The sequence below is a fragment of the Acinonyx jubatus genome, chromosome E1 (genome assembly GCF_027475565.1).
Source record: "Acinonyx jubatus isolate Ajub_Pintada_27869175 chromosome E1, VMU_Ajub_asm_v1.0, whole genome shotgun sequence".
NCBI classification, from domain to species: Eukaryota; Metazoa; Chordata; class Mammalia; order Carnivora; family Felidae; genus Acinonyx; species Acinonyx jubatus.
In genome coordinates, this window is record NC_069397.1 from 34,671,890 (window position 1) to 34,698,493 (window position 26,604).

General features: G+C 55.6%; 1 protein-coding gene and 1 long non-coding RNA gene across 2 annotated transcripts; one reads left to right on the forward strand and one right to left on the reverse strand.

The window, feature by feature from the left end:
• Positions 1–7,816: 7,816 nt before the first annotated feature.
• Positions 7,817–17,289, reverse strand: SGCA (sarcoglycan alpha). Its single transcript, XM_015083365.3, has 10 exons — positions 17,143–17,289; positions 16,177–16,296; positions 15,925–16,079; positions 15,690–15,762; positions 15,148–15,346; positions 14,717–14,879; positions 13,584–13,792; positions 13,390–13,416; positions 8,275–8,467; positions 7,817–8,003 (listed from the first exon to the last, which is right to left on the reverse strand). Exons 1-9 carry the CDS (start codon positions 17,177–17,179, stop codon positions 8,287–8,289), a joined length of 1,164 nt encoding a protein of 387 aa, XP_014938851.3. The 5' UTR covers positions 17,180–17,289; the 3' UTR covers positions 7,817–8,003; positions 8,275–8,286.
• Positions 16,469–26,385, forward strand: LOC106985182 (uncharacterized). The gene is made up of 3 exons (XR_003412546.2): positions 16,469–17,204; positions 18,071–19,316; positions 25,264–26,385. It is a non-coding gene; the product is annotated as an uncharacterized LOC106985182 (long non-coding RNA).
• Positions 26,386–26,604: the final 219 nt, after the last annotated feature.

Below are 26,604 nucleotides of genomic sequence, written 5' to 3' on the forward strand. Positions count from 1 at the left end.
CTACATCTCTGTGATGGGGTGGGGTGGGGAAGGAATCACTGGTGCTAAAGAAGTCGAGACGCCCCACCCCCAGGCCAGCAAATGTTCCTTTTTGTTCAAAGTCTTTTTTTATTCTTTGGTTTTTTTTTTTTTTTTTTCCTTGCGGATGGGGACTCGTGAATTTTCTAAAGGTGCTATTTAACTTGGGGGGGAGAGAGCGTCGCAGCTCTGCGCGCTCCTTTCCACCCCCTCTCCACCCCGCTGGCCGCCTCTCTCTCTCCACCTCTCTCTCTCTCTCTCTCTCTCTCTCTCTCTGGAAGCCCTCCTTGTCAGCTGCACCCCATCCTCACCGCCTCTCTGTCCTGTGTCCTCTCTCTGGGTTCCAGAGCACAACTTCCCAAAGCACAAAGCAGTTTTTTCCCCCTAGGGGTGGGAGGAAGCAAGATTCTGTACCTATTTTGTATGTGTATAATAATTTGAGATGTTTTTAATTATTTTGATTGCTGGAATAAAGCATGTGGAAATGACCCAAAGATATCGGTAGTGGCCTCCTAATTTCCTGCCTTGGAGTCTGGGGAGGGGAGACCTGGGGAAGGGGCTTTGGCGGGGTGGGGGAGGTTGGGGGATGGGCTCTCCTGTTTCTTGCCCCTTCCCTCCTCCTCCTCATCTAGCACCCTCCAAGGGGGGGAGGGGGGGGCTCCCCCTGCCTCTTGCCTTTCTTATGCCTTAACCCTTCCCCCCCCCACCTCCACTCATGCAGGCTTCCTGCTATACAGGCAACCCCCCCAACAGGCGCCTCCCTTCAGATCCCTGGCCACCCAAACCTCAGGCCCACCCTCCACCAACACCATCAACTCCGCCGGGCACCCTGCAGGCTTGGGGGGTTGCAGAAGGCACGGCCCACAGGGCACTAGGAGGCCCACATGTGGCTGAGGGAGGTGGGACCGGTGGGGAGTACCTGGGAGCCCCTCATCTGGCCTCCCCTTCCTCCTGCTCACTCTGAGTCCCCCCCCTCCCCCATAGGAGCAACAAGCAGGCCAGCTGAGGAGAGTCCCTGAGCCTGTCCTGAGGGCCTGTGAGGAGAGAGAGGAAGGGCTCCTGCTCCAGGGTTCCCGGGGAAGGAGGCAGGGAGCCTCCCCAGGGCCTTCGGAGAGCTGCCGTCAAGGCACTGACAAGGTGCTGTCCTGAAGGCAACAGGTGCTGACCTTTCTGAGCATGGGTTCCTCTTGGCCCTCTAAGTCCTTGTAACACCTGGGTGCAGGGTGGCCTGGCAGGTCATTGTGCACAGGCCCCTGCCTCCTGCCCATTCCTTATCCTTTTTTTAAAAAAACTCTTGCTTCCTTTTCCTCCTTCTTCTCTCTCTTTTCCCTTTGCTCTCACCCTCTGCCTGCCCCTCCCTGCCTGCTGGTGAACCTGAGGCCCCTGGAAGGAAGGTGACTGGTCGGCTCCCCAGTCTCAGGGAAGGGGGACGGCCGTGAGCAGTCACGGGGACATAGAGGTATCCAGAGGGTCAGAAGTCTGGAGCAGACTCGGCACCCAGAGACTTGGAGACCGGGAGAAATTGAAGCTGTGCCCCACCCAGCCACCCAAGGTCTCAGGGCCGATACCTCAAAGGCAGGAAAGGCCCAAGTCCCTCCCTCGGGTCTCAGAGAAATGGACAAGTCTACAGAACCCATCGCCTGCTTACTAATGCCATCGCTGTCGTTAAGTGGCCGTGGTGATTAATTGTGCCTTTTAATAATTCATCATTAGCACGTCCACCACAATCTGGACAGTGTAGAAAGGGAATTAGTCTAAAGTGGTTAAGAAATCATGACACAGAAATGAAGGTTTCTTCCTATGCAAACCACCCGAGCCTCTGCGCTGATTGACGGGTGAGGCCTTGGTAACCGCCCCCCTCTACCTGTGGGGAGGGGGCCTCCAGGCTGGCTCACCCAAGGCCCCACCCACCTGTCCTCACAGCCCCCTCCCTCGCCCGCACCTGTCACGCTAGCCAAAAGGGGTGACTCCAATTCTCACAGAGGCACCACACTTTCCACCTCTAGGCCTTTCTTTGTGTCTCTTCCTCTGTCTGAGCGGACAGCCCTTCTCAATGCCTGCTTAGCCCCACCGTCCAGGCCACGCTCAAACGTCTCATGTCCCCTCATTCTCCTGCCCAGCCCAGGCCCCGGTCTGCCCCCTCTCAGTTTCCCAAGCTCTCCACACCTCAAAATTCATCTCAGCCTTACCGGCAGACACGGCCCGGCAGGGGCTGACTGAGGCCAGACATCAGGTGTGCGTGCCACATGGGGCTGGGCACCAGGGCCTGGGCCAGGGCTTTCTGCAACGAAGGACACTCTCTCTGTGCTTTCCAGTACCACAGCCACTAGCCACACGTGGCTATGGAGCCCTTGACATGTGGGTGGTGCCCCTGAGGAACTCAGTGTTAAGTTGTGCTTAACTGGGATTAATTTTTTTTTAATTAATTTTTTTTCCAATATATGAAGTTTATTGTCAAATTGGTTTTCATATAACTGGGATTAATTTTAACAGCGACAAGGGGCCTATGGCCACCGCATCTCCGGACGAACAAGAGAATATGCCTCTTGCTATGTATGTACAAATCCGCACATGGGGGCATGCGTGTGTGTGTGCGTGTGTGTGTGTGTGCGTGTGTGTGTCTGAGGGCACCTGAGGTGACAGCGCCCGGCAGGGCTGTGGTGGCGGGCCTGGTGTGACAGCGCTGGTGCTCCGTGCCTGGATCACGTGGGTGCGAGGCCAGAATGTGGTTTCGGTGTGTGTGCAGGACAGGAGGAGAGGGGGACAAAGAGGCCATTGTGCCACATTCCCAAACTCAAGCCCTCCTTTCCGATGACATCACGGCTGCCCTAAATAGAGCTGCCCAGACCCGCTCCCCCAGACCCGGGCTACCCCCTGCATCGTGGTGCGGAGCCAGCCGTCCCCAGTACCGCTCCATGGGACTCACCTTTGCCTTCTCTGTGACGAGCCGGGCCACGTTGCCCTGGCTGACTTCTCAGCCGACTTCAGGTGGAAAATTCTAGAAAGGAAAGAGGCTTTGTTTGGATGTGTTATTGCTGCTGCCCCTCTCAGAACCCTGGGTCCCTTTGGTGCTGCGAGCCCACCTCCTGGCAGGATGTTTTACGACTGAAATATGGCGGATTCCCCCTCCTTTTTGGGGTCAGCTCTTTACTCCTCGGCTGCCTGGGGGCCTCCAAGACTTTTCTGGATGGACACGGGTGAGCGTGAGGGGGGAAGAGGCTGGGGAGGGGGCCGCTTAGCTGGAGTGTGGGAGCCTCAGGTGAGGGGGCACGTGGGGCTGTGTGTAGAATGGGAGCGAGCGTGGGGCTGCTCTCAAAACCAGAACCCACAGGGAAGGCTGCGTGGACGCCGGGAGTGTGGGCCGCTGTGTGAATGGGTGAGGTGGGTGCCACCCAGCCGTCCCAGTGTGGATGAGAGTGCGTCTCACTCTCTGGTGCCCACCCACCCATGAACACGTATGTCGGTGCTTGAAGGGGCCCTACACACGTGTGGGTGTGTTGGGGGTGGATGGGGGGCTTTTGTGGGGGGGGACCGCTTCCCCCCACACACGACGGCAGAAGAGATGACTGTGAACTGAGAACATAAGGGTCAAGCCCTGGGGACGTGCGTGTGCCTAGGCATGACAGAGGGCACAGGAGGGCCTGCTGATGAATGGGGGCAGCTGATCAGGAAGGAGCTGGGAAAAACCAGGAGAGCTTGGGTATGGGAGAGACCATTGTCCTTGGGGGAGACCATTGTCCCAGGGCCAGTGGAGCCCTAGCACTGGTGAGCAGCTGTGTCTCTGTCCTCCTCCTGGTGTGCCTCCAGAGGGTACCAAGCAGAGCTGAGAGATGTCCACGGACCGGGAGGCAAGACCCCAGAAGAAGGATGGCCCTTATCCTTAAGGGTAAGCAGACCCTCACACACGGAGATTTCGATACCTTTTCGGAGCATGCGCACTGCCTGGAGGGAGGTGAGTCTGGCGCATGCAGGTGCTGGAGAGAGTGGGGGTTTCTCTGCCTAAGACAGTGGGAGGAAGAGGAGGACGGGGTGGGATGGGGACCAAAGCACATTTTAGAATAAGGAAGCCACATATTCAAGTTCTAGGTGACTTTACTGATGTGGGCAGACCCCCACCCCCCCTCCCCCCGCCAAGTCCTCAAGACTTTGGAAAACTCATGCATGCACAGAGGTCTGGTATAAGCCGGTGTTCTGGAGGAAGCAAGGAAAGGGGCCGAGCTCTGAGTCTGGGACGATCTGGAGTGGAGATAAAGGAAAAGCCATGAAGCCAGCGCTGCCCAGTGAAAACAGAAGGGAAGCCGCACATGTAATCTTTCGGTTTTTTGCAGCCGTCGTAAGACCACAAAAAGAAAACAGGTGACGTTAATTTTAATAACAGATTTCATGGAACCCCAATTTACCCCCACATAGCATTTCACTGGCCAGCAGATCAGCGCCAGGAAGCATGGGAATTTCAGCCTCCCGCCCCAGACTTGCAAGGGCAGCTTGAACCCTTCACAGGGTGCAGAATGTAGACCAAGCTCATATAACCTGGGCCTTGGGGGCCAGGGGGACCCCCCGGGGCCTCTGGTGCGGGGGTGATCATGCGAGTGTTTGTATGTGATAATGTCTCTCCACTCCTGGGCGCTGCGAGATGCCAGACACTGATCGTTATCACCAATCCTCACAACGGCCCCGGGGCACTTATGATTAATGTCTTACATGTAAACTAGCCGTCAGAGCCGAGATTTGAGTCCCGCTCGCTCTGATCCCAGGTCCCAACAACACAACACAGCCTGTAAATGGTGTGTGTGTGTGTGTGTGTGTGTCAAGAGAAAGGGAGACACACGCCATATGGGGACTGAGGCAGGCTGTAGGCAGGGCCCTGGGTCCCCGCCCTGGCAGAGATCCTCCTCCAGGATCGAGAGGTGGTGAGGGAACATCCAGAGGCAAGCCGTGGTGGGGCTCTGTTGAAGGTGACAGTGGAGGCCCCACACACCCACGGGTCATGGGGCCGTGCTCGCCGTGGGACTGGCAGAGCCGAGGGTGGAGCCGGGTGTGAGGCTGAGTCTCAGGGTGCGGGGGCTGGGGGGACACCATGGCTACTTTTCCTTGGCTGTGGAGGGTTGGGCGTGACCACCGCTGGACTCTTGCCCCTCAGTGGGAAGAGAGGGGCCGAGGACTTCCACGCCCTCCCCGTGTGCCGTCGAGGGGCGCCTGGGTGCGCTCACGCCATCCTCCCGGCTATTTGTCTGGGCCACTCCCTCCCAGGCCGGCAGCCAGGCTCCCGTGTGCTCCTTGGAGCCAAGATCCCAAGGCAAAGCCGGGAAGCCCAGGGGAGCGAGGGGGCTGGCCCGGGAACTCTCCCACCCCTGGCTGGTGCACAGGAAGAACACGGAGGCCTGAGCGGGCCTGGCTGCCAGGGTAGGAGCACAGAGACGGGGAGAGGACAGCCCCTGCCTCCAGGGGGGGCAGGGATCCAGGACCCCAGATGGCAGGCTGGCAGCTCAGAGCCTCCAACCTGAGCAGATTCGGCACGACTCCAGGTTTCCACCGGATGAGGGGCCTCTAGGGAAAGGAGGAAATGACGCACGAGACAGAAACACTGTCTTACCAGAGGACCCATGTGGTTGGGGGTGGCCACCCCAACAGGCCTTCAGTCCGTCAACAAACGTCTACCGAGCGCCTCCCGTGTGCCGGCCCTGAGCCTCTGCCTGCCTCCGCAGATGCTTATGGGATAACTAACCAGCTAACCAACCAACCAACCAACTAACAGGTATGGGATGCCCACTAGGGGGGGAGGAGGGGGGGCCGAACATAACCATAGAAGCACTTGCAATGGCCTTGCTTACCAGCTTTGCCCAGAGAGGAGGAGTGACTTTCTTAAGAGCTCTGAGCACGCCCAGACCTGAGCATTCCTTCAGAACCTCTGCCCCGAGCACCTACTGTGTGCAGCACTTTCTCCGTCCCCAGTGGGCACCAGAATCCTGCCCTCCTGGAGCGTAGGTCTAGGGTGGGAAGCCGACCTGGAACAAGGGACCCAGACACAGCACACCCACAGGGAGGGTGCGGGGTGCACTGGAGGCAGGGGGGCCGGAGGGGGCTCTCCGAGGAAGTAGGGGGGCTCTCTGAGGAAGGGGGGCTCTCTGAGGAGCTGCTATTTGGGCAAAGACCAAAACAAGCACAGTGAGAGCGCAGTTCCGTGGATGGGGACGGCGGGAGGTGGGGGGCGGGGGGGGGCCCTGGGAGTTCCCAGCAAAGATCTTGAACAGGAGCATGTTATGAGGCAGTAGGGCTGCGGTGGGCGTGGGAAGAGCAGGGATGAGGTCAGAGGGCTGGGCAGGGCCAGCACAGCTGGTCAAGAGCGTGGATCTCACTCTCAGTGTGACCGGAAGACGTTGGAGAGTCAAAAGCAGGGGGCGAGATTCCCGATCTGATCTTTCTCCTGAAAGGACGGCCCGGCTCCTGCTGGAGCTGAGGGGCTCGAGGGGCAGGGAGCCAGGGGGGGGCGCTGTGCAGGGACCCCGGGAGCCAGATCCTGCTGCTGCACCGGGAAGGTCAGAGTGGAGGCCGAGAGAAGCCGATACAGGATACGCTTGAAGGTGGGGATTCCAGGGAATGAGAGAAAGGGCAGGAGGTCCAAGGGCACCCTCACCACCCCTTTGCCTGTACATTTCGGGACACCCGGACACAGTATTCACAAACCCAGGGTCCTTGGCCCAGGAGGCACCACCATCAGACTGGGGCCCCTCCCCATCGGCCCCCAAACCCGGGCCCCTGCCTCCAGGGAAGGGAAAACCCCAAGTGCAGCGCCCCCGCCTCCACCGCCCCATGGCAGCCCCCTTCAGGGAGCGAGAGGGATGATTAAGAGTCAGCTCCAGGATAATGGGTAGATCCCAGGCCTGGTGGGATTTAGAGGCCACCGTGGCTGATGTCTTGCCCTTGTTTGGATTTTCTGGGAGATGCCACCTGGAGCCAGGGGCCTGGGACCTAGGTCACAAGTCCTTGCCCCTCTGCCATCCCTCCTTTATCTGGGTCCCCCCTCGGGTCTAGTCTCTGGCTCGTCCTCGAAAGGGAGTGGTCAGATGTGAGCCTGGATGTAGGCTCAAGATGTAGGCCTGGATGTAGGCCCCTGCAGTGGGCAGGGGCACGGTGGCCCGGCGAGGTTGTAGCCACCTGGGAAAAACCAGCTCGGGCCTCTTCCTAGCCAGCCGAGCTCTGCAGGGCCAAGCCGGTGACGCTCAGCTCAAGGGTTCCAGGTCGTGCAGTGTCCTCTGGACCTCGGTCCCTGGAAAAGCCCACTAGGAAGGGGGTCATTGAGCCCAGGCATTCGGGGTCCTGTAGCTCAACCCCTTCTCTCCACATACAGACTAGGTTCCCTGGCAGCATGCGTTACAAAGGGGCTCTTCCCCTAGGGGATCTTGACAGGTAAGAGCCTCTTGCTTCCAGAACCCTTCAGCCCTCCAGAAGGCAGGGTAGAGATGGACATGCCAGGTTCTAATCCAAACTCTGCCACGTGCTTGCTCTGTGACCTTGGGCAAGTTGCTTACTCTCCCTGGGCCTCAGTTTCCTCATCTATATAATGGGGATAATGATGCATCACTATCAGGTTCACATGAGGATTCAGACCAGGGCCACAGGTAGCAGGTCCCTCCCTCTTTCTTCCAGAGAAGGTGAGAAAACAGTAAAACGCCAAGAGTCCAAAGGGCAGGCTGGCAGCCCCTGGCTGACTCTGAGGGCTCCCAGGAGGCAGAAAGGGAAACTGAGGCAGCGAGTGCTGGTGGGAGGCTGCTGAGAAGAAGGTGCTGGTGGCAATAGGTGAGCAGAGTGGCAGCTATTTATTCTGGGGGTCCTGACCCCAGGCACCCTCACCTCCCCCACTGCCGTCTCTCTGCTTGTTCCAAGCCTGGGGGCCATGAGGCCGGGAGCCGGAATCAGGAGGAAGGATGTGGCTGTGGGTCGGCTGCTCTGTGCATGGGGGGAGAAAGGAGGATGAGGCTCTGGACCTGGAACGGCAGAGGGAAGGGATGAGGGGCCGTGAGGCCCAGGCCCTGGTCCTCCTGCCCTCCTGGCCACCCCAGACCTCTGACCCCGAGTGTTTGGCCCTGGGGGGCACAGCCCTGGCCCTGCCGAGCAACCCCCACTGGTACCTCAGAGGAGCAGGCAGGTCTGTGTGCCCCTTCCCTGGACCTCACCCTCCCCACCGTCTGCCCCAGCCTTGAGACAGAAGCCACCTTGTTCCCCCAAATGAGGCTGGCACCGCCCACCCAGACCCACCTGGCTGTGCCCTCAGTGCTGGTCCAGGATGAGGGGCACCTGGGCGCTGTCCACCCGGGGGGGCAGCCGCTCGCCCGTGCGCACATTGAACATGGGCAGTGTGGAAAGCGGCCGGGGCACCTCACGGCTGGATGCCATCTGTCGTAGTTCCTCCGTGTTCCCGTGGATCGTGCAGTGGTGGACCATCTGGATGCTGGGGGCACAGAGCCGGCAGAGTCATCAGCCCTGGGAGTCAACCCCGGTGAGATGCAGCGTGCCGCTGGCTGTGAGCCCCCCTGCCACCTCCCCCACCTGGTATGTAGGGGGAAGCTCGCACACACGACAGGTGAGGGGAGGACAAACTGGAAGGTCTTCGGTGACAGCTCAGTGGCCAGTCATGGGAGCAGAAGCCGTGGCTGCAGACGGCCTGGATTCAAAGCTCTGTGTCCCTGGCAAGTTGCTTAACCACTCTGCACCTCAGTTTCCCCAACCGTAAAATGGGGATAATAATAGGACTACCTTCTAGCGCTGTAGCAGCAATTAGGGGAGAAAAGTGTTTTTAGAAAGGCGCCTGGAGCATGGTAAGAGCTTCCGGGATGCTAAGACATGAAGAGATACCCACGGTGGATATATTATTTCCAGAGGCCGGTGTCTGCTGGGCTTTATATACTGATGACCCTGTAGGACCCTTCCAGCACTCAGCTCCCTCCCCTAATACTCTCTCCTACCACTGACCGTCCAGCCCTCCCCACCTCATCCCTGTCTTAGTCTGGCAGACCTACCCCCTCTCTCTTCCCACCTCCCACTTTTGCTCATGCTCTCTCCTGCCTGGCCTTGACAGTCTCATCTTCTGGCTCCTCCCATCTAGCCTCCCCTGCCTTTGTACCTTGACCCCTCCCAACCTGCTCCAGTCTGCCCCCAGCACCAACTAGCTCTGGACACCGAGTCTCTTCTTTCTGTCTTTATTTCAGACCAAGGCTCCTTGAGGCCTGCACCAAGCCCCGGGCTTAATGGGCCTGGAATCCCCGCGTCCTTCCTGAACTCAGTTTCTTCCCAGAAGGCTCAGCCTCGTTCTCATCTGACAAGTCTCATGAGCTTGCTTTCCGCTGTCTGGGGCAAGCTTTAGTTCACTCTGAGAAGGAGGGTCGCACAATGCAACCTAGCACGAAGACTTGCTTTGGGTTCGAATGTGAGTTCTACTCCTTACTGGCTGTGTGACCTTATGCAAGTCACTTAACTTCTCTGTGCCACGATTTCCCCGACTGTAATGCGGTTGCTATGCAAATTAAATGAGTTAATGCAGGGAAAACAAATCTCTCCTGGTCAGCATCACGGCAAGCGGCAGCTAATATTACAGAGAGCTTGCTGTTGCTATCATAATTATCAGTGTTGTTTTGTTATAGCGGGTCCACTGCTGTGCTTAGCCTCCAGTAAAGGGATGTTTCCAAGCCCCTTTCCACGAACCCACCCACATTTGTGAGTCCAACTTGGAGATATTTTCCCAGACTACTGGTTGCCAGGTGAGACAGCACGAACCTTTCATCACAAACAATAAAGGGCTGGGGCCCTAGGCAGGGCGGAAGCTACCCTACTTGCCTCTGGGCTACTGATCAAATGGGGAAGGGGCAATGACCCCCACCCCTGTCCAAGTCTCAGTTAGTGGACTGAGCTAGACTCCAGCTAGACTCCGGCTAGAACCTGACAGATGAGACGACAGATCAGACTCTCTAGCTTCAGGCCGAACGGGCCACACTCCTCCTCGGGGGTGGGGGAGTAGGACCAAGTCCCGTCTGGTTGGCGGGAGGGGGTGGGGTCACCCTAGAAGGCCAGGGTAGGATCCAGATGAGCTCTTGAGTCTGGAATTTGGCAAGCAGAGTTGTCCAAAACACAATTTTCCATTCCCAGGCAAGGGGAGGCTAAGGGAGAAAGGAAGTAAGAAACATGTGGATGCTTAGGGCTGGAGGCAGCTGGGCAGGTAATGCCCTGGGTAGGAGAAGGGCCTGAGTTAACGGGCCCCCTCCCTGCCCCCAGCCCCACATCTGGGTCTCGTTACTCTGGCAACACACACAGGTGGAAAATGTTCTGGGGGATGTTTTTCCAGAGCAGGAGGAGAAGCCAGACCCGCACCGCCTTCTCCCACAGTCCTTCCACATCAGCACTTGGACAGACGAACGAAGGGGCAGGCATTCTTACACATGCGCACACACACACACACACACACACACGGCCCACTACCAACACACAATGCTCGAGCCCTGTCTCTGGCACACAGACCACACGAGAGGGTCAGGCTGGATGGCTTTCTGGCCAGCAAAATCTGATACGGACAGCAGAATCACAATTTGCGGTTTGAAAAAAAAAAAAAAAGCAAAAAGGTAGTTTCAAAAAACTTTTGAAAAAATGGTAGACATTGAACAAGCAAAAACAAGAATTGAATTTGTGGAAATAAATCGACGCAAACCAACAAGGGCTAATATGACACCTGGTAAACCCGGGGATTGATTCAAACTTGATGAAGATTTTCTGATACCTTCGGAGCTACAACACTGACCCAGGAAAGCTGGCCGCTGGTGGAAATATCTGGTCAGAAGAGAATTTCCACAATGGCAGAAGATGTGAGTGATCAAATTGGGCACGGCCAAAAAAATGGAAGAATGAAATCTTCCTTGAAAAACGTACATGGAAAATCCTCCACCTATGGGAAAAAATTCTATCAAATAAAAATGAGAATAAGAGGGGCGCCTGGGTGGCTTGGTCGGTTAAGCGTCCGATTTCGACTCAGGTCATGATCTCACGGTCCGTGAGTTCGAGCCCCGCATCGGGCTCTGTGCTGACAGCTCAGAGCCTGGAGCGTGTTTCAGATTCTGTGTCTCCCTCTCTTTCTGCTCCTCCCCTGTTCATGCTCTGTCTCTCTCTGTCTCAAAAATAAATAAACGTTAAAAAAAATTTAAAAAAAAATGAGAATAAGAAAAAAAAAAAAAAAAGCAGAGGCTTTCCATTGCTTTGTGGTCAAAGATGACCAAGGAATCAAATCGACCTAGGTAAGTTGAAGAAGTACATTTCCGTTCACTCTGGAAAATATTTTCCCCATAAAAATTCACAACTGTTGATGGGGCACCTGGGTGGCTCAGCTGGTTAAGCGTCTGACTCTCGATTTCAACTCAGGTCATGATCTCATGGTTTGTGAGTTTGAACCCCGCGTAGGGCTCTGCGCTGACAGCACAGAGCCTGCTGGGGATTCTCTCTCCCTCTCTCTCTGCCCCTCGTCTCCTCTCAAAATAAATAAATAAACTTAAAGAAAATTCACAAATGTTGGTATAATTCTGATTCTAAAAGTGTTTCTATTCCTCAACCCAATGGGGTGCGATGGTGGGGTCAAAATGGTGGGTTGGAAACCAGGGTCTCAGAACACTCTGAAATCAGCTGGCACATTTGTTTCAAAACACGCATGCGGATGGGAGGCCCCACACCTCAGCCCTTCTTCCCGGGGTACCTGGCTTGTCAGATGCCCACACTATCTGGCAGCTCCCGTCTGCACCTCCCAGGAGGGAACGATGGGACTATTGTGACCCTCACAGGATTCTGGTGACCTCACAATGTCCCCCTGAGGTCACCACAGAGATAACCTTGCCGCCTCCTGCACCTGAGGCACAAGTCTGTGAGGCCAGCCGTGGGTGATCATCCTTGGTCCTCCTTCTGGCCACCCAGGGGAAGGCTTGGGCCAGAGCCCTCTGCAGGCAGAAGCCTCTGAGGGAACCAGGAGCAGAGACTCACCTCACCCACCGAGGAGAGACCGAGGGGAGACTTCCGGCCACCACCCTGGAGGTCCTTGCGCCTAGTTCCCTTCACCCGCCCCAGGGAGAGATGCAGAAAAACACTTCGCTGCCGCCCGCATCTCCACCCTTGGCCTCGAACGCTCTGCAGGGTGCGGGCCGGCAGGCCAGCCCATCCGGAGCCCCTAGCTCAGTGAGACTCAGTGAGACTCAGTGAGACTGAGTGCCCAGCCAGCCCCAAAGTCCGCCAGAAGCCCAGCATATCCAAGGTGATCCTGGGGGTTGTGGCCCACAAGGGGGCGCACAGACACGTGACGCTGACCACGCTGAAGAAGGCCGTCACCACCGTAGGCTACAACATGACCCAAAACGCCTGGCACTTCAAGCGAGCGGTCAAGGGGCTGGTGGACAAAGGCATGCTCAAGCAGGTGACCGGCAAGGGGGCCCTGGGCTCCTTCCGCATTGGCAACAAGTATGCCTCCAAGGTCAAGGGCAGGTCCCAGAGCAGGCGCCAGTCTGGGCAGCGCCGGTCTGGGCAGCGCAGGTCTGGGCAGCGCCGATCCGGGCAACGCCGGCCTGGGCAGCGCAGGTTGCAAGCAGGCTCCCAGAAGGGGCACAAGCGACTAAACAAGGGGGTTCGCAGGGTGGCCAGATGCCGCCGCAATTAACGAGGAGGCCAGGCAAGCAGGCAGGGGTGCCAGGCCCGCCAAAGGCTCAGTGCAGTGGAAATAAAAGGAGCCTAACTTATTTCACATCTGCCTCCTGGAATCTTTGGGGCTCAAGGGGGTGGGAGGGGAAGAAGGCTGGGAACAGAGGAGGGTAAGGCCGTGGGGAGCGGGCACCTGGGCAAAATAAGGGTAAGATGGATTTGGGAAGGGCTGGGGGAATTGAAAGCATCCACAGACATTAGCTAGTTCAATGACAACATCAGTGATGTTGCAGGTGGAGAAACCAGGGCCAGAGAGTGTCATGGTAATTGTGTGACAGAACCCAGCCTGGAACCATACATGGTGTGAGAGTGTCTGTGTGTGTGTGTGTGTGTGTGTGTGTGTGTGTGTGCAGCCTCTTAGGTTGCTTCTCACCCCCCCCCCCCCAGGGTGGCAGCGAGCCCCCAGACCTGGCTGGCTCCCCACCCTTGGCCATCCCAGGTTAAAGTCTCCCGTGGAGACCAGGAAATGAGAAGGCTGGGTCAGGGAAGGTCAAGCCCAGCAACCAGTCAGCCCAGAACTGGAGCTCAGAGGCCAGGAGCGGACCCCATCATCCCAGGGCAATCTGGCTTGTCTGTGCTGCTCATGGAGGTTAGAGGGTCCACCCCAACAGTCTAGGGGGGCTCCCACCCAGCCCCCCGCTTTCCCCTACTCACTCAGAGGTGGCCAGGTCTCTCTTCAGCCTGTGGGAAAGCAAGGGAAGGGATTAGTTATTACCCATAAGCCTCTCCTGGTTCCAGGCCAGGCAAGAGGTCCCCACTCCTTTCCTGGATGAGGACCCTGCTCCCTGAGAGGTCTGTGTACCTGGGCAGCCACAGTGCCCTCCCTGCCCTCTGTCCCCCACACTCACCGTCCCTCCCGCCGGCAGCACATGATGTAGGCCAGCAGCAGGGTGAGTAGCAAAGCCACCAACAGTGGCACCAGGAGGGTGACCAGCGCATCAGTGAGGAAGTCTCGGGCCGTGGCCTCAGTGGGTGGGCAGAAGAACGGGTCATGTTCCAGAATCCCATCACCTGGGGTGGGCACGTCATCTGCAGGCTCTGGCACTGACTTATCCACCTGCTCAGAGAGCCCAGTTGGCTAGACACAGAGACCCCACGGGGACAGGGCAGGGGTGCCCCCATGCCTGCCTCCCCCACCTTGACCTAGCAGGACAAGCACTGGAATAAGAACCAAGACAGAAAATCTAGGAGAAACAGGTCCATACAGTGGTTAGAGCACACCTCTAGGGTCCTCCCGCCTGGGTTCGAATCCTGATTCAGACAAATGCTATGCTGGATGACTTACCTCCAGCTGCCTCAGTTTCTTCCCCTGCAAAGTCAGAATGCTAATAGTGGTACCTGTCTCTGGGGTGGTGGGGAGGGTAAGACATGTTGATTGGATAGTGCCTAGCACACAGCAAGTGCTCAGAGTTGTTGATTATCAGTCTTTGGCCGCACTGTCGGTCATTTCACAGGGACAGAGTATTCCAGGGGTTCCCAGCCCGGGGAGCCGGGGTCTCTAGGAACCCTAGATAATTCTGTTCAATATCCCAAAGGGCAGTAGCGAGCATCTTTGGTTTATAACTTGGAGGTGGAAACTATCTGGAAACTATCCCAGGCAGATTTGGACACCTTGGAAGGAAGCAGACAGAGCTGTCCCAAAGAGTACCCTTGTGGGGAAAGGGTGCTGGAATTGCTCTAGGGGAGCGAAGTTTCCAACTATTGGAGACTGCTGGAGCCGGGAGATGCCTTTCCTGGATTATGGACTCTGTCGCCCTCTCGTGGGACGAGGTGGAACTTCGGAGCGCGCGCATTCGAGCACGGCGGGGTGAGGGGAGGGGCGGGGTGTGGGGAGGGGGCGGGGGGGGGTTGCTGTTGCGCGCAGTGTCTATTCAGAGAAAGAAACAGGAACAGAGAGATGGGGTGGGGAAGAAGGGTAGGGGGGAGACTGTGATGGGGGGCATGCCCCATCCCCATCCCCAGAGCCAGGGCCCCTCCTCACCAAGGACACATTGCACCAGTCCACACGAAAGTGAGGTGCCAAGGTGTCGTAGCAGGACAGAAGCGGAGGCTGGCCCTGGGCGCAACGAGCATGGCTGTCGGGAGATGCCACCATCTTCAGGCAGGTGGAGAAGGGTGAGGCCGAGCCCACCTTGATGTAAACCCTGGGCCCAGATAGAAGCCACGGTTAACAAATTGGGGAGGGGATGTACACTGGGCACTGGAGGTTTGGGGGTTGCGGGGCCACCTTGAGACCTGGGTTATGAGTGAGAGTACATAGCTCCACATCCTTCTAGGGGGCCTTACACTCCCACGAATGTCTTTGGATAGCTGGATCGTTTACGTCCTCGTAGGGTACCAGGGAGTGCGCCGTTTGGGGTAACTAAGGTTTGGGCTCCTCCTCCAGGTGGCCCTCCCGGATTGCACGCTTACCCTTCCTTGCGACCCTCAATGGGAAGGGGGACGCGACCCCCACAGTCCAAGGCAGAGGTAACGTTGAGTATCTGGAGCTCCCCTGACTCCCAGAGCCCTCCCAAGGCTGTGAGGAAGCGACTGGCGGGCGTCGAGGGCAGCACTTCCTCCACATCGTGGCTTCGAACCAGGAACTCAGCCTGGTAAGGCAGCAGGGGGCCTGGAAATGCCAGGTTGGCACCCAGTTCTGCATGGATCCTTCCCAAGCCTCCCCCCCAACCCACACTCAAGCCCCTCCCCATGCCCCCTGACTCCTCCCTTACTCCCTAAAATCCCCATGCATCACAGGCCCCAAATGCCCTCCCTGTGGCCTCAACGACTTGCCCAAGGCCCCACGCACTGTCAGCAGAACAGCCAGTTTATACAACTCTAGAGCCCTCCCATGATGCCCGGCTCCCACTATGCCCAAGTGTCCCCTTCACACCCCCCTCCCTCCTTCCAAGGGAAATCCCCTAAGACGGGCTTGGTGGGTGGGAGTGGGGCAGGGGTATGGCTGGTGGTACCTTCTGGGTCTCCAATCAACAGCACCAGCCTCTGCCAGGTGGTGTCAAAGCTGTCCCGATTGTACGCTATGACCTGGCAGGGGGAGGGGATGGGGAAGAGGGCTGAGGGACGGGGTTAGGGGACAAGACATGTGGAGAGGACAGAGACGCCCTCACCTAAGAGGCATCTAAATTATGTAAATGAACATGAATGAATGCCCACATGGGACCCAGCCACTGGGGTCCCTGCTGGTACCTCGATGACCTGGCGCCCACGATCTTCTGGGGTGGGGGTGCCGTAGAGGAAGCCAGGGTGGTGGGGGCTGCGCTGGGTGTAACGGAGCCACCGAGGCAGGTCTGGGTGTCCCTGGAGGTGGGCGTGGTAGGTGATAGGGACGGTGGGTGGGACATCTGGTGAAAGGGAGGAGATTGGAGAAATGACCGGAGCCTTCGCCAGCCCCTGGCCAGTCCCCAGCCGTCCGCCCAACGCCCTTGGGGCCCCTCTCACCAACGTGCTCAGAAAGACTGGGGAAGGTTTCCTGGTCCAAGGTGTGCACAAAGACGCGGCCCACAAGAGGCTGCAAGGTGGTCTGCTGGGCCTCGGTGTCCCCCAGCCCTGCCAAGAGACCTGTGGGGACCCCAGAACCCCCAAACACACGCATCAGCCCTAGTATCAGGCAGGGGATAAGCTCCTGGTGCCCCTAAGAGACAGAAGTGGTGGTGGCGGGGGCGGGGGGGCGGGGGGGCTCTCAGGAAAGGACAGGGTGGGGCCTGGCTGTGACAAGTCCTAGACCTTTGTTGGTTTGGGTTCGTGGGAGCCCCCTCCCCCACTCATTTTAGGCTTCCTTGGAGGAGTCACAGTGGGCGGGGACTGCTGTCGGCCTGAGAGGGGTGTGAGATGGGGGGGTGGTGTATGTGTGTTAAAGGCACTTGGAAAAGAACCCTTAAGAATGCTGGGTGTCTGGGAGGCTGGAGGGGAGGGGGAGAGGGAAGGAAATTTTGGAGGAGGTGGGTAGCCATTCTGGAACCCTCTCCCCTTTCCCCGCATACACAGGGAGAGGGACCCACAGGAGAGGCCAGGAAAAGCTGAGCCAGTAGGATCCTGTGCCCCAGGGAGAGTATTTGCCCCAGCGGGCCCCCACACCCTCACGGCCAAATTTAGCCTGGGCCTAGAAAGAAGGCAGACCAGCCAGCCCATTAAAGGGCCCATGACGCTCCGGGCCTGTGCCGTCAGGCCCACCTCGGCCTAGGGCACCCCACCCTTCAGAGCTCCCGGCCCCCCACTTCCCGGAGCCCTGCTCCCAGCCCCATTTCCCTGGACCTCCCACCAGACACAGCATTAACACCCCAAAGTCCTTCTGGCTCCTGCCCCCAGACTCCTCCCCTGAGGGACCTCTGTACTTTCGCCTCTCCTCCACCCCTAAATCCTGTCCCTTCATCCTGGGCCTCCTCCCAGAAGAAGGCCCCAACTTGCCCACAAGGAGAAGAATCCAGATTACTGCTGCTGCCATGGCTGCCCCAGCCTGCCCGGCCCCCGTGAGTGACAGAGACAGGAGCGGTGGGGAGGAGAGAGGGAGGGGAGGAGGGAGGGGAGGAGAGAGGGAGGGACAATGGGGAGGTGTCCCAGAGCAGCTGGCCCCAGCTTCTGCCGGCAGGTCCCTCCCCATTCCCACCCAGAGCAGGCACTGACCCTGGGGTGGACACTCTCTTCACATGACAAGGTCCCTCCAACGATCCCCTCCAGGTGGTCAGAGAATGTTTTCCAAGCCACTAACCTGATTCCCCCCTAAAAACACTAAGGGCTCCCCCTTGCCCTGAGTGTCCGGCTGTCGATGGCTTTCAGACCCTGCCTGTACCTGGCCCTCCTGTCCAGAATCCCCTCCTCTCCCCACTACCGACCACACACACACTACCCCAGGGCTTCTGCACAGCCTCGCCCCACCCCTGACACACTCCCCTAAGCCTCCCAAGTGCCTTGCACAAGCTTAGAGTTCCCTTCCTGCCCTCCTCCGGCTGGCCGGCACACTCCGTCACCTGGCAAGGACTCGGCACAGGCCTCCTCTCCTCCCTGAAGTCTTCCTTTGCCCCCTCCTTCCGCTAGGCTGAGCTGGGTGGCCCCTTGGCCCCTGTGCACAGCATCGCGGGGCGGACCAGAGTCTTATTATCTTTGTATCCCTGGATCTGGCGCAGGCAGGTGTAGGGGACTAGGTGACGGCCTCCTTACGAGTACGCTGAACAGCCGGGTGCCTGTTCACCCAGCCCGTGTCCCCAGACCCAAGTACTCCCAGCGTGTACCCCAGGTCTGGGAAGACAGACTGCAGCCTGCAGGCCTGGACGCACGTCCCCCCCTTGACCACTCAGCTGGAGACAGGGGGCGTGAAAAACTCAATTGCCCTCTCTAGGCTCTGTTCTGGCAACTACAACTTGGCCAGGACACTGCTTACCTCTCGACGCCCTTGTGAGGAAGCCTCAACATCATGAACTCTGGCGCATGCGTACAGAGCACCTACCGTGTGCCAGGCACAGAGGAAGCCTCGACGGGCAACACCCTGCCCCCCACGGAGCTTGCACACCACCAGGGGGAATGACAGGTAATCCCCCGCCTGCCACTCTGCTCCAGGCTTTACGGACATTTCCGGGCAGTAACTCGTTCCATTCCCCCTGCAGTTCCGTGAGGCCAGTGTTATTTCATCCCCATTTTCAGGTGCAAAAAGGGAGGCATGAGGGCCGCTTGGCTTCCCCAAGGCCATGCTCCTGACCAGCTGAACACATGTGAACCACTCAGCCCACTGCCCTACTCAACCCCCGTGGCGGCGGCTGCTCTTGCTGGTGGGGCACCCTTCCCCCTCCTTCTTGCCTCCGCCCAAGGATCTTGGTCCAGGCGCGAAGGGGGTGGGATGCCCTTCTCTTTGGGGGCTTCTTGGAGCAGACAGAGGGGACTCTCCCCAGCTGCCCTGAGGAGGAGGCAGAGACCCCCAGGTGCCAGGGTTCCAAAATGCTCTGTGTTCGGTGAGCACCCCTCCCGGGCCCTGAGATGAAGGGCCCTGGCATCTCACCGCCATACCCAACACCCCAAGCAAGCGTGGTGGGGCCCGAGGGACAGGGTGTCGGCCTGCCGACGGGAATGACCAGCACGTGGGCAGCTTACTTAGTCCTCGTCTTTTTTGCTGTCTCTCCACCTGACCGTCCCACCTGTCCCTGGAGAGCCACCAAATTCCAGAGTCAGCGTCCACTCAGGCTCTCAGGCAGGGCAGGCTTTGTCCCAGAATCACTTTGGCACCTATCCGCCTTCTCAGAGATGGAGGGCACGAGGGAGAAAGGTTCTGGAGAAAGCGAAAAAGTCAGAGGGCTCTGGGTGGGGGAGGGGGGAGGCAGAGGTGCCAGAGACTGGCTGGCGGCCCAGGCCTCAGCCCCTCCGTGGCTCCATGTGACTCCTCTGCTATATTTGGAGCGACCCACTCACACCCTCCGCTGTTTTCAGGTAGCAGGGCCCGAACCCAGTGCTGCCAGGCCCACAGAGGCCAGCTTCCTTACAGATCCTTTTCCCCTCCGTCTCCAAACCAGGGGACCCGGGGACTGTGCCAGGGGTCAGCTGGAAGTCCCCTGTGGCCCACCAGAGGACCTCTCCCACTCAGAGCTGTCTGGATGGTAACCTGCCTCTGTAACTCTCAACACCTGTGTTCCTTGGGAGCCTGGGCGGGTGGGGGGGGGCAGACAGAGAGTGGGGTCACACATCCTTCAACTTCTTACTTTGCAAATTTTACCTAAAACCGAAGTCCACAGCCCCCCCCCCCCCCCCCCCCCCCCCGCCGTGGCTCAGTCGGCTGGGCCACTGACTTCGGCTGAGGTCATGACCAATCATGATCGTTCGTGAGTTCGAGCCCCGCGTCAGGCTCTGTGCCGACAGCTCAGAGCCTGGAGCCTGCTTCAGATTCTGTGTCTCTCTCAAAAATAAATAAACATTAAAAAAAAAAAAAAAACTAAAGCAAAACCAAAAACAAAGCCAAAGTCTACAGAATTTAAGAATGAACTGCCACGTACCCATCCCCCAGCTTCAATAGTTAGCAGCTCGTGGCCAATCTCCCATCACATATATGACACCCGACTTTCCCTCCTAATTTCCTCTGTCAATACTTTGGCATGTATCTTTGAAAGATAATGACTCTTTTTTAAACAAGCACAATCGTTACACCTAGTGCCTTAGTATTCCTTAAAGTTAATAATAATTCCTTAAATCAGATCTATAATGTTCAGATTTCCATCCGTCAAAAATGTCTTTTTTTTTTTTAAAATGCATTTGTTTGAATCAGGATCCGAATAAGTACACACACTGCAACCGATTAATGTGTCTCCTTTGTATCTCTTTAAATCCATTGGTTCCCTATCCAATCCTCTCTCTCTCTCTCTCTCTCTCTCTCTCTCTCTCTCCCTATCTTTTTCCTTGAGGGAACCAGGTCATTTGTTGTGCAGTTTTCGTCTGGGTTTTGCTGATTTGCATCTCTAGGGTGTTCTTTAACATGTCTCTCTGGCCTCTGTACTTCCTGTAAATTGTATTTCCTGTACATTGTTATTTCCTGCAAATTGTAGTTGGATTGAGAGTCCTGATCAGGCGTAGGTTCTATTTTCTTTAGCAAGACCGCTTCACAGATGGTGGTATTGCTTCTTCCATCCCGAAGCACAGGCAACCACTGATGCTCTGTGCCTCATCTATCAGCCTTTCCCCGCCCCCCTCCCCAAAATGGTGATATTCCCATTCAATCACTCCTTCCTTTATTGGCTGGAATAATTCTAGACCCAGCAATTGCCCCTCACTTACTGTTTGGTTACTGAGTGGTATGAAGGCAAGGTGGGATAAATACTTGATTCTGTTCTTGTATTTACCAATTTTGAGATAATGAATTGATTCTCTAGCATCCCTCGAACTTTGGCCGGTTAGCTTTTTTAAAAAACGTTAGTAGCACAATTATGACTTTATGGCTTTAAACATATTTGATCTTCAATCCACGGTGACTGGTATCGCTCCTGACCTTCATACTGTCCCTTCATGAGCTCCCGCTGTGGCCCCCTCCCGCTGGAGCATCCTTCTGGGGCGACTGCATCCTTCTGGGTCATCTCTGCATCTCAGTGTCTCAGCCTGGTCTCCACCTGTGCCACCCGCACCTGTCTCCCCAGCCTTCCACCTGACCTTCGCCTGTCAATGTCTCAGTTTAAGTCCTCTGGTCCTTTGTCCCTGGCTCTGCCCATCTCAGTGAATATTTCCTGAATGAATGAATGATTGAATGAATCAATGCATCATCTCCCTAACTCTCTCAATCTACTCTGTCTCTGTGAGCCTCTTGATTTCTGAAGGCCATATTTTCTTCGTCTGTATCTGCAACCGGGGGTTATTTGTTGTCACGAGGGACAAAGGAAAGGGATTCTCATCATTGTGATCTGATTGTCGCATCTGCCTCCCAGACTCCACCCACATCTTTCCTCCCCTCCTCTTCACCGCCCCCAGCCCACAACAAAGGATGTGATCTGTCAGTCTGCCACGAGAGGGCGCGTTCGCGGCTGCGACCCGGACCTGCGCCTGCGCAATGTTGGGACAGAGCAGGGCCTGGTGGGGGCGGGGGGAGGGGTCGGGTAGGGGGGCGGGGGGAGGGGTCGGGTAGGGGGGCGGGGGGAGGGGCGGGAGCGCCCCGCCCCGGGTTGGGGATGCGCGTCACTAGTGTTGGCTGAGAACCGTAGCTAGAGGAGGCGACGCTAGAGGAGGCGACGCAGGAGGAGGCCGACGGCCTCGAGCCTTACCTCGTCCTCCCCTTCCGGGTCCAGAGGATGTTCTTCCAAGTGGGGAGGAGAATCCGCATGGAGGCAGGGAACTGGACACAATGCCCTCTTCCCCACCATCCTCATCATTTGTTATCAACCCTCTGACTTCCAAGCACGTCTATCTTTGCCCACGGCATTGGGGGCACCAGTCTGAGGACCTAAGGGTACCCAGAATCCGCCCTTTATCCTTGAACTTCAGCCCTCAGAGAGGTTTCTTGAAGCCTTGTGACCGCCCAGGGCAGTCAATCCTGAGTCTGAGAATCCCAGAGACCATCCCTGACCAAACTTTTTAGCTTACAGGAGAAACAGAGAAGGGGAGGGGACAGTCAGAAGTCTCACAGCACAGCATTCTGCCCAGCTAGCTCTCCGGACACGGACACGCACGGAGCGGAGGGGAGACACTCCTTCCCTGGAAAGCGGGGGTAATAAGAACCAATAAGATAATGGAAGCCAAAGTGCTTTGTAAACTGTATAAAGCTCTGGAGAAAGGAAGGGGTCTTTTATTTATTTATAGCTGACGGTGCAAGACAATAGCTGCCCAGGGCCAGCCCACTGGCGCAGCCCGAGAGCTGGAAGAAGTCAGATTTAGAAGCTACTGCTCAGTGATAGAAGGATTAGGGAAAATAAAAGAAAGGAACTCTGACATTTTTCGCGGATAGTATGATTATTTATATAGAAAATCCGAGAGATACTACAGGCATGTCATGAGGGCTATTAAGGGAGATCAACAAGGTTGCTGGACCAAAATTAACATCCAGATGCGATTAAAATACCAAATGCCACGGTGTTCCTGGACACTCACAATGTTACTGGAAACTAATATATTTTTTTAAAAATAAATTATTAACAATACTATTAAGATTGGACAGAACCCTGAAAAAACTGCGCGGATCCTTATGAAGAAAAACTGTGAGCCATAAAACTATAAAAACTCTAGGCTATAAGAGGAAAAAGTGGAGAGATGTATTGAATTTAGGGGTGAGAAGCCTCAGTGTCCTGAAAACAGCTCTCTCCGTATTAATCTTCTGATTCGATGCGAGTCCAATAAATACACCAATAGGACTTTGCAGAGTCAGGCAAGGCTCTTCTAAAATTCATACGGAAGAGCTGGGGACCAAGAGGCCAGACAGTTCTGAAAAAGAATAAGCCCCTGACAGATACCAAGACTTCTTTGAAAGCGATATTAATGAAAACAATGTGGTATCAGTGCCGGGCTAGACAAAGAGATCAATAGAAGAGACTGCCCAGAAACAGATCCAAGCATATGTGGGAACGTGATTTATGATGTCAGCGGCATTGCGACTCCGTGAGGGGGAATAGGCTATGTAATAAAAAGGGTCTGGAATTTTTAAAATAATAATAAACAAAAGGTTAGCGTCCAAGATAGAGAAAGAACTCCTGCAAGCCAATAAGGAAAGCACAGACGTTTCGAGTGCCACCCCAAATGGCATTCTTTCCCTTCCTCCCTGCTCATGGAACCCTGGTCTGATTCAGGAATCAGGAGTCTAGGCTTTTGAGAAGGCTGGGCCTTCCCCAGCTGCGTCAGGTGAACGGCGATCGGTCTACATATAGCATAATTCAGTTCCTCCGGTCCGTGGCTGGCTTAGGGGTGGACGTGTATGCGATTCTGGCCGCCAAGACCAGAAGGGAGATCTCCCGTGGGGCCTCTGGAAGAAAACGTCCACTTCCTTCTACCTTCTGGACGTTTGTCGGCACACGACACCTGGAGCAGAGGCCACTTTTGTGGACCATGAGGGGCTGGTCCAAAGAGGCAAGCCACCGTGATGAGGAGGATATTGTGGAAAGATGGAAAGAACCTGGTCCTTGACTGTCACAGCTGAGATTCTGAATTAACCAACCCTAGGACTTCTTGCTATAAGGAGGCAACAAAATTCCTTTTTTGCTTAAAGCACATCTAGTTGGGCTTTTTATAACTTGTATCAAAAGGTGCAACAGGGGCGCCTGGGTGGCTCAGTTAGTTGGGCGTCTGCCTTTGGCTCAGGTCACGACCTCACGGTTCAGGAGTTCAAGCCCCGTGCGTCGGGCTCTCTGCTGTTGGCATGGAGCCTGCTTCAGATCCTCTGTCCCCCCTGCCCCCGCTCCCCCACCTCTCTGCACCTCCCCCACTTGCACGTGCACTCTCTCTCTCAAAAATAAAATAACACGTTAAAAAAAAAAAAAGGTGCAATGGATAGCAAAGGAGACGGTCAGAAGCAATTCGACCAGAGGGAACCCAGATGGCCAACAAGGACGAGAGAGTGCTCGACTTCTCGCAGGCAGGGGATGCAGGCTCAGATGAGATACTGCTTCACACCCATCAGACAGACAAAAATAAAAAGTCTCCCAAGAGCAGCTGTTGGCAAGGATGTGGTCAGACAGGACATCTTGTACAAACGTTGGTGGCGAGGGCACAAAGTGGAGCCCTCGCTGGGGAGAGCAGTGGGGCGGAACCAGACAAGTTGAAAGTGTGCCTGCCCACGCCTCCGGCTCTCTGCTCCGAGGTGTACCTTCTCCGGACGGGCTCATGCGAGTACCGGGGTGTTCATTGCAGCCCTGTTTATAATGACGAAACACAGAAACACCTCAAACGCCCTTCAGTAGAGAGGAACTGATAAATAAATTGTGGCTTATTCCCCTGCCGACATGACAATCAGAAGTTAAAGTGAAGGAATTGAAGCCACACATGTCGGTGTGGCTCCGCTGTGAAAGTCCCACCAAATGAGAAAAAGACACAAAATGATCCGCACGACAGGAGGGTGGTTATATACATCCCAATAATGGAAAAAGCGTTACTGTCTCCTGCTTTAGGAAGACATCAATGTGTAGGGGAAATATCAAATTATGGGCTAGACTTAATAAAGCGAGGAAATGCTGATCACAGGCTACAACACGGAGGAGCCTCGAAGATGTTGTGCCAAGCGAAATAAGCCAGGCACAAAAGAACATATGCTGTATATGATTCCGCTTGCATGGGGTACCGACAGTTGTCACATTCATAGAGACAGACAGGAAGTAGAACAGTGGTTGCCAGGGGCGAGGGGAGGAAGACACGGGGAGTTGGTGTTTAATGAGTACAGGGTTTCAATTGGGAGGACTAGAAAGTTCTAGACATGGACGGTGGTGTTGGTTGGTTGCAGGACAATGTGAATGTCCTCAACGCTACTGAACCGAACACTTCAAAGGGTTGAAAGAGCCAATTTTATGTTATTTTCCATATTTCACAATTTAGAAAAATAATAACTTGTGGGCTATAAAGGATGCATCCCAAATTTATGACGGTGGGTAGGGTGGGCAAGGGGACCCGGGAGAAAGAGAAAGCACCAGCTTCCGTGTTCTGTTCTCTTCTATGAAGGAACCCGAAGCAAAAATGATGCAAGGCTAGCATTTGTAAATTCTGTTTGTTAGGTGATTCTCTGAACTTTTCTTATTTCTAAAGAAACTTTTCAAACTGAAGTTATATACGTCGTGTATCATATATATGATATATGAGATCATACGTATCGTATATGAGATCATACATATCATATATGATATATCTCATATATCATAGATATCACATATATCGTCACACTTCTTTTTTTAGAAAGAAGAGTTTTCTGAAATAGAACTGCTCTGAAGTGGCAGGATTTGTCCCCTCGAGGTCACCCGAAGCACAAGGGGTCAAAAGTGGGAGGCGGGAGAGCTGGCCTATGGAGGTTGTACCTATGCCAGGTGCCACACCAGGCTGAGCCTGCCAGGTGGGAAAGGGGCCGGCATGGGCAACATTTTCTTTTCCCTGACCCAGAGCAGGTGAGGCAAAGGCGGATGGAGGAAGGGAACTCTGAGAGCCGGTCTCCTCCTCAGGCACCCACTGCACAAGATCCAGAGAGCAGATGAAAAACAGAAGCCACCATCCAAACACAGGAATGTATATTATTAGCAGTTGGAGCAGGCACTGGCGTCCTTCGAATCCGCTGCCGACCAACTATATTGCCCAATCCTTCCGGTTAATTTTTTTCTTTGACCTCCCTGCACGTCTCTGGAGCTTCCACAGCTATGGCTGTCTGTGTTGCAAAATACATATTTACAGGCCCTCTAAGCCTGGCTAAATATAGGCTTTCTTTTAAAGCAACTGATGAGTTGGAGAAATCTTTCTTCTGTCCCATCGCTTCCCCACTCCCCAACACACACACACACACAGACACACACACACACACACACACACTGACTCTCCTTCCACCGGTGGGCCCCAAAGGACCCCTGTCCTTGCTTAGGCAATGGGGGACTCTTGAGGCATCAACAGCAGGAATGAAAAACCCTTTGGGAAGTGGAGAAGGGAGGTCACTTTCACTTCAGGGATGACCCCAAAAGATCTGTAGGACCTTCAGGCAGGGGGCGTTTATATTTCAGAAGTCCACACAATAGACCTCAGAAGGAGGGGCGCCCTGGTGGCTCAGTAGGTTGAGCGTCCGACTCTTAATTTTGGCTCAGGCCATGAACTCACGGTTTCAGCATCAAGCCTTGCATCAGGCTCTGAGCTGAGCGTGGAGTCTGCTTGGGGTTCTCTCTCTCCCTTTCCCCCTTCTCTGCTTTCTCTCTCTCCCTCTCTCTCGCTCTCTCAAAAATAAATGGACATTACAAAAATTAATTAAAAAAAATACAGCTTAGAAGGAAACAAGAGGCTGGAAGCTTCATAAAGACCCACACGATGGGGCGCCTGGGTGGCTCAGTCGGTTAAGCGGCCGACTTCAGCTCAGGTCATGATCTCTCGGTCCGTGAGTTCGAGCCCCGCGTCGGGCTCTGTGCTGACAGCTCAAAGCCTGGAGCCTGTTTCAGATTCTGTGTCTCCCTCTCTCTGACCCTCCCTTGTTCATGCTCTGTCTCTCCCTGTCTCAAAAATAAATAAAACGTTAAAAAAAAAAAAAAAGACCCGCACGGAGATGCCAACGTGGACGCCCAATTTTGGCCACACCTGCTCACACATGTGCACACACCTCCATACATGTTCAGATGCACATGCAGGCAACAACAGGAGACTTACCAAGTTCCTACTTTGTGCCAGGAGCTGTTCTAAATGCATAAAGCACTCACAGAACTCATTTAATCGTTAACACTCTGAGGTTGCTATGTTTTCTCCAGTTTACAG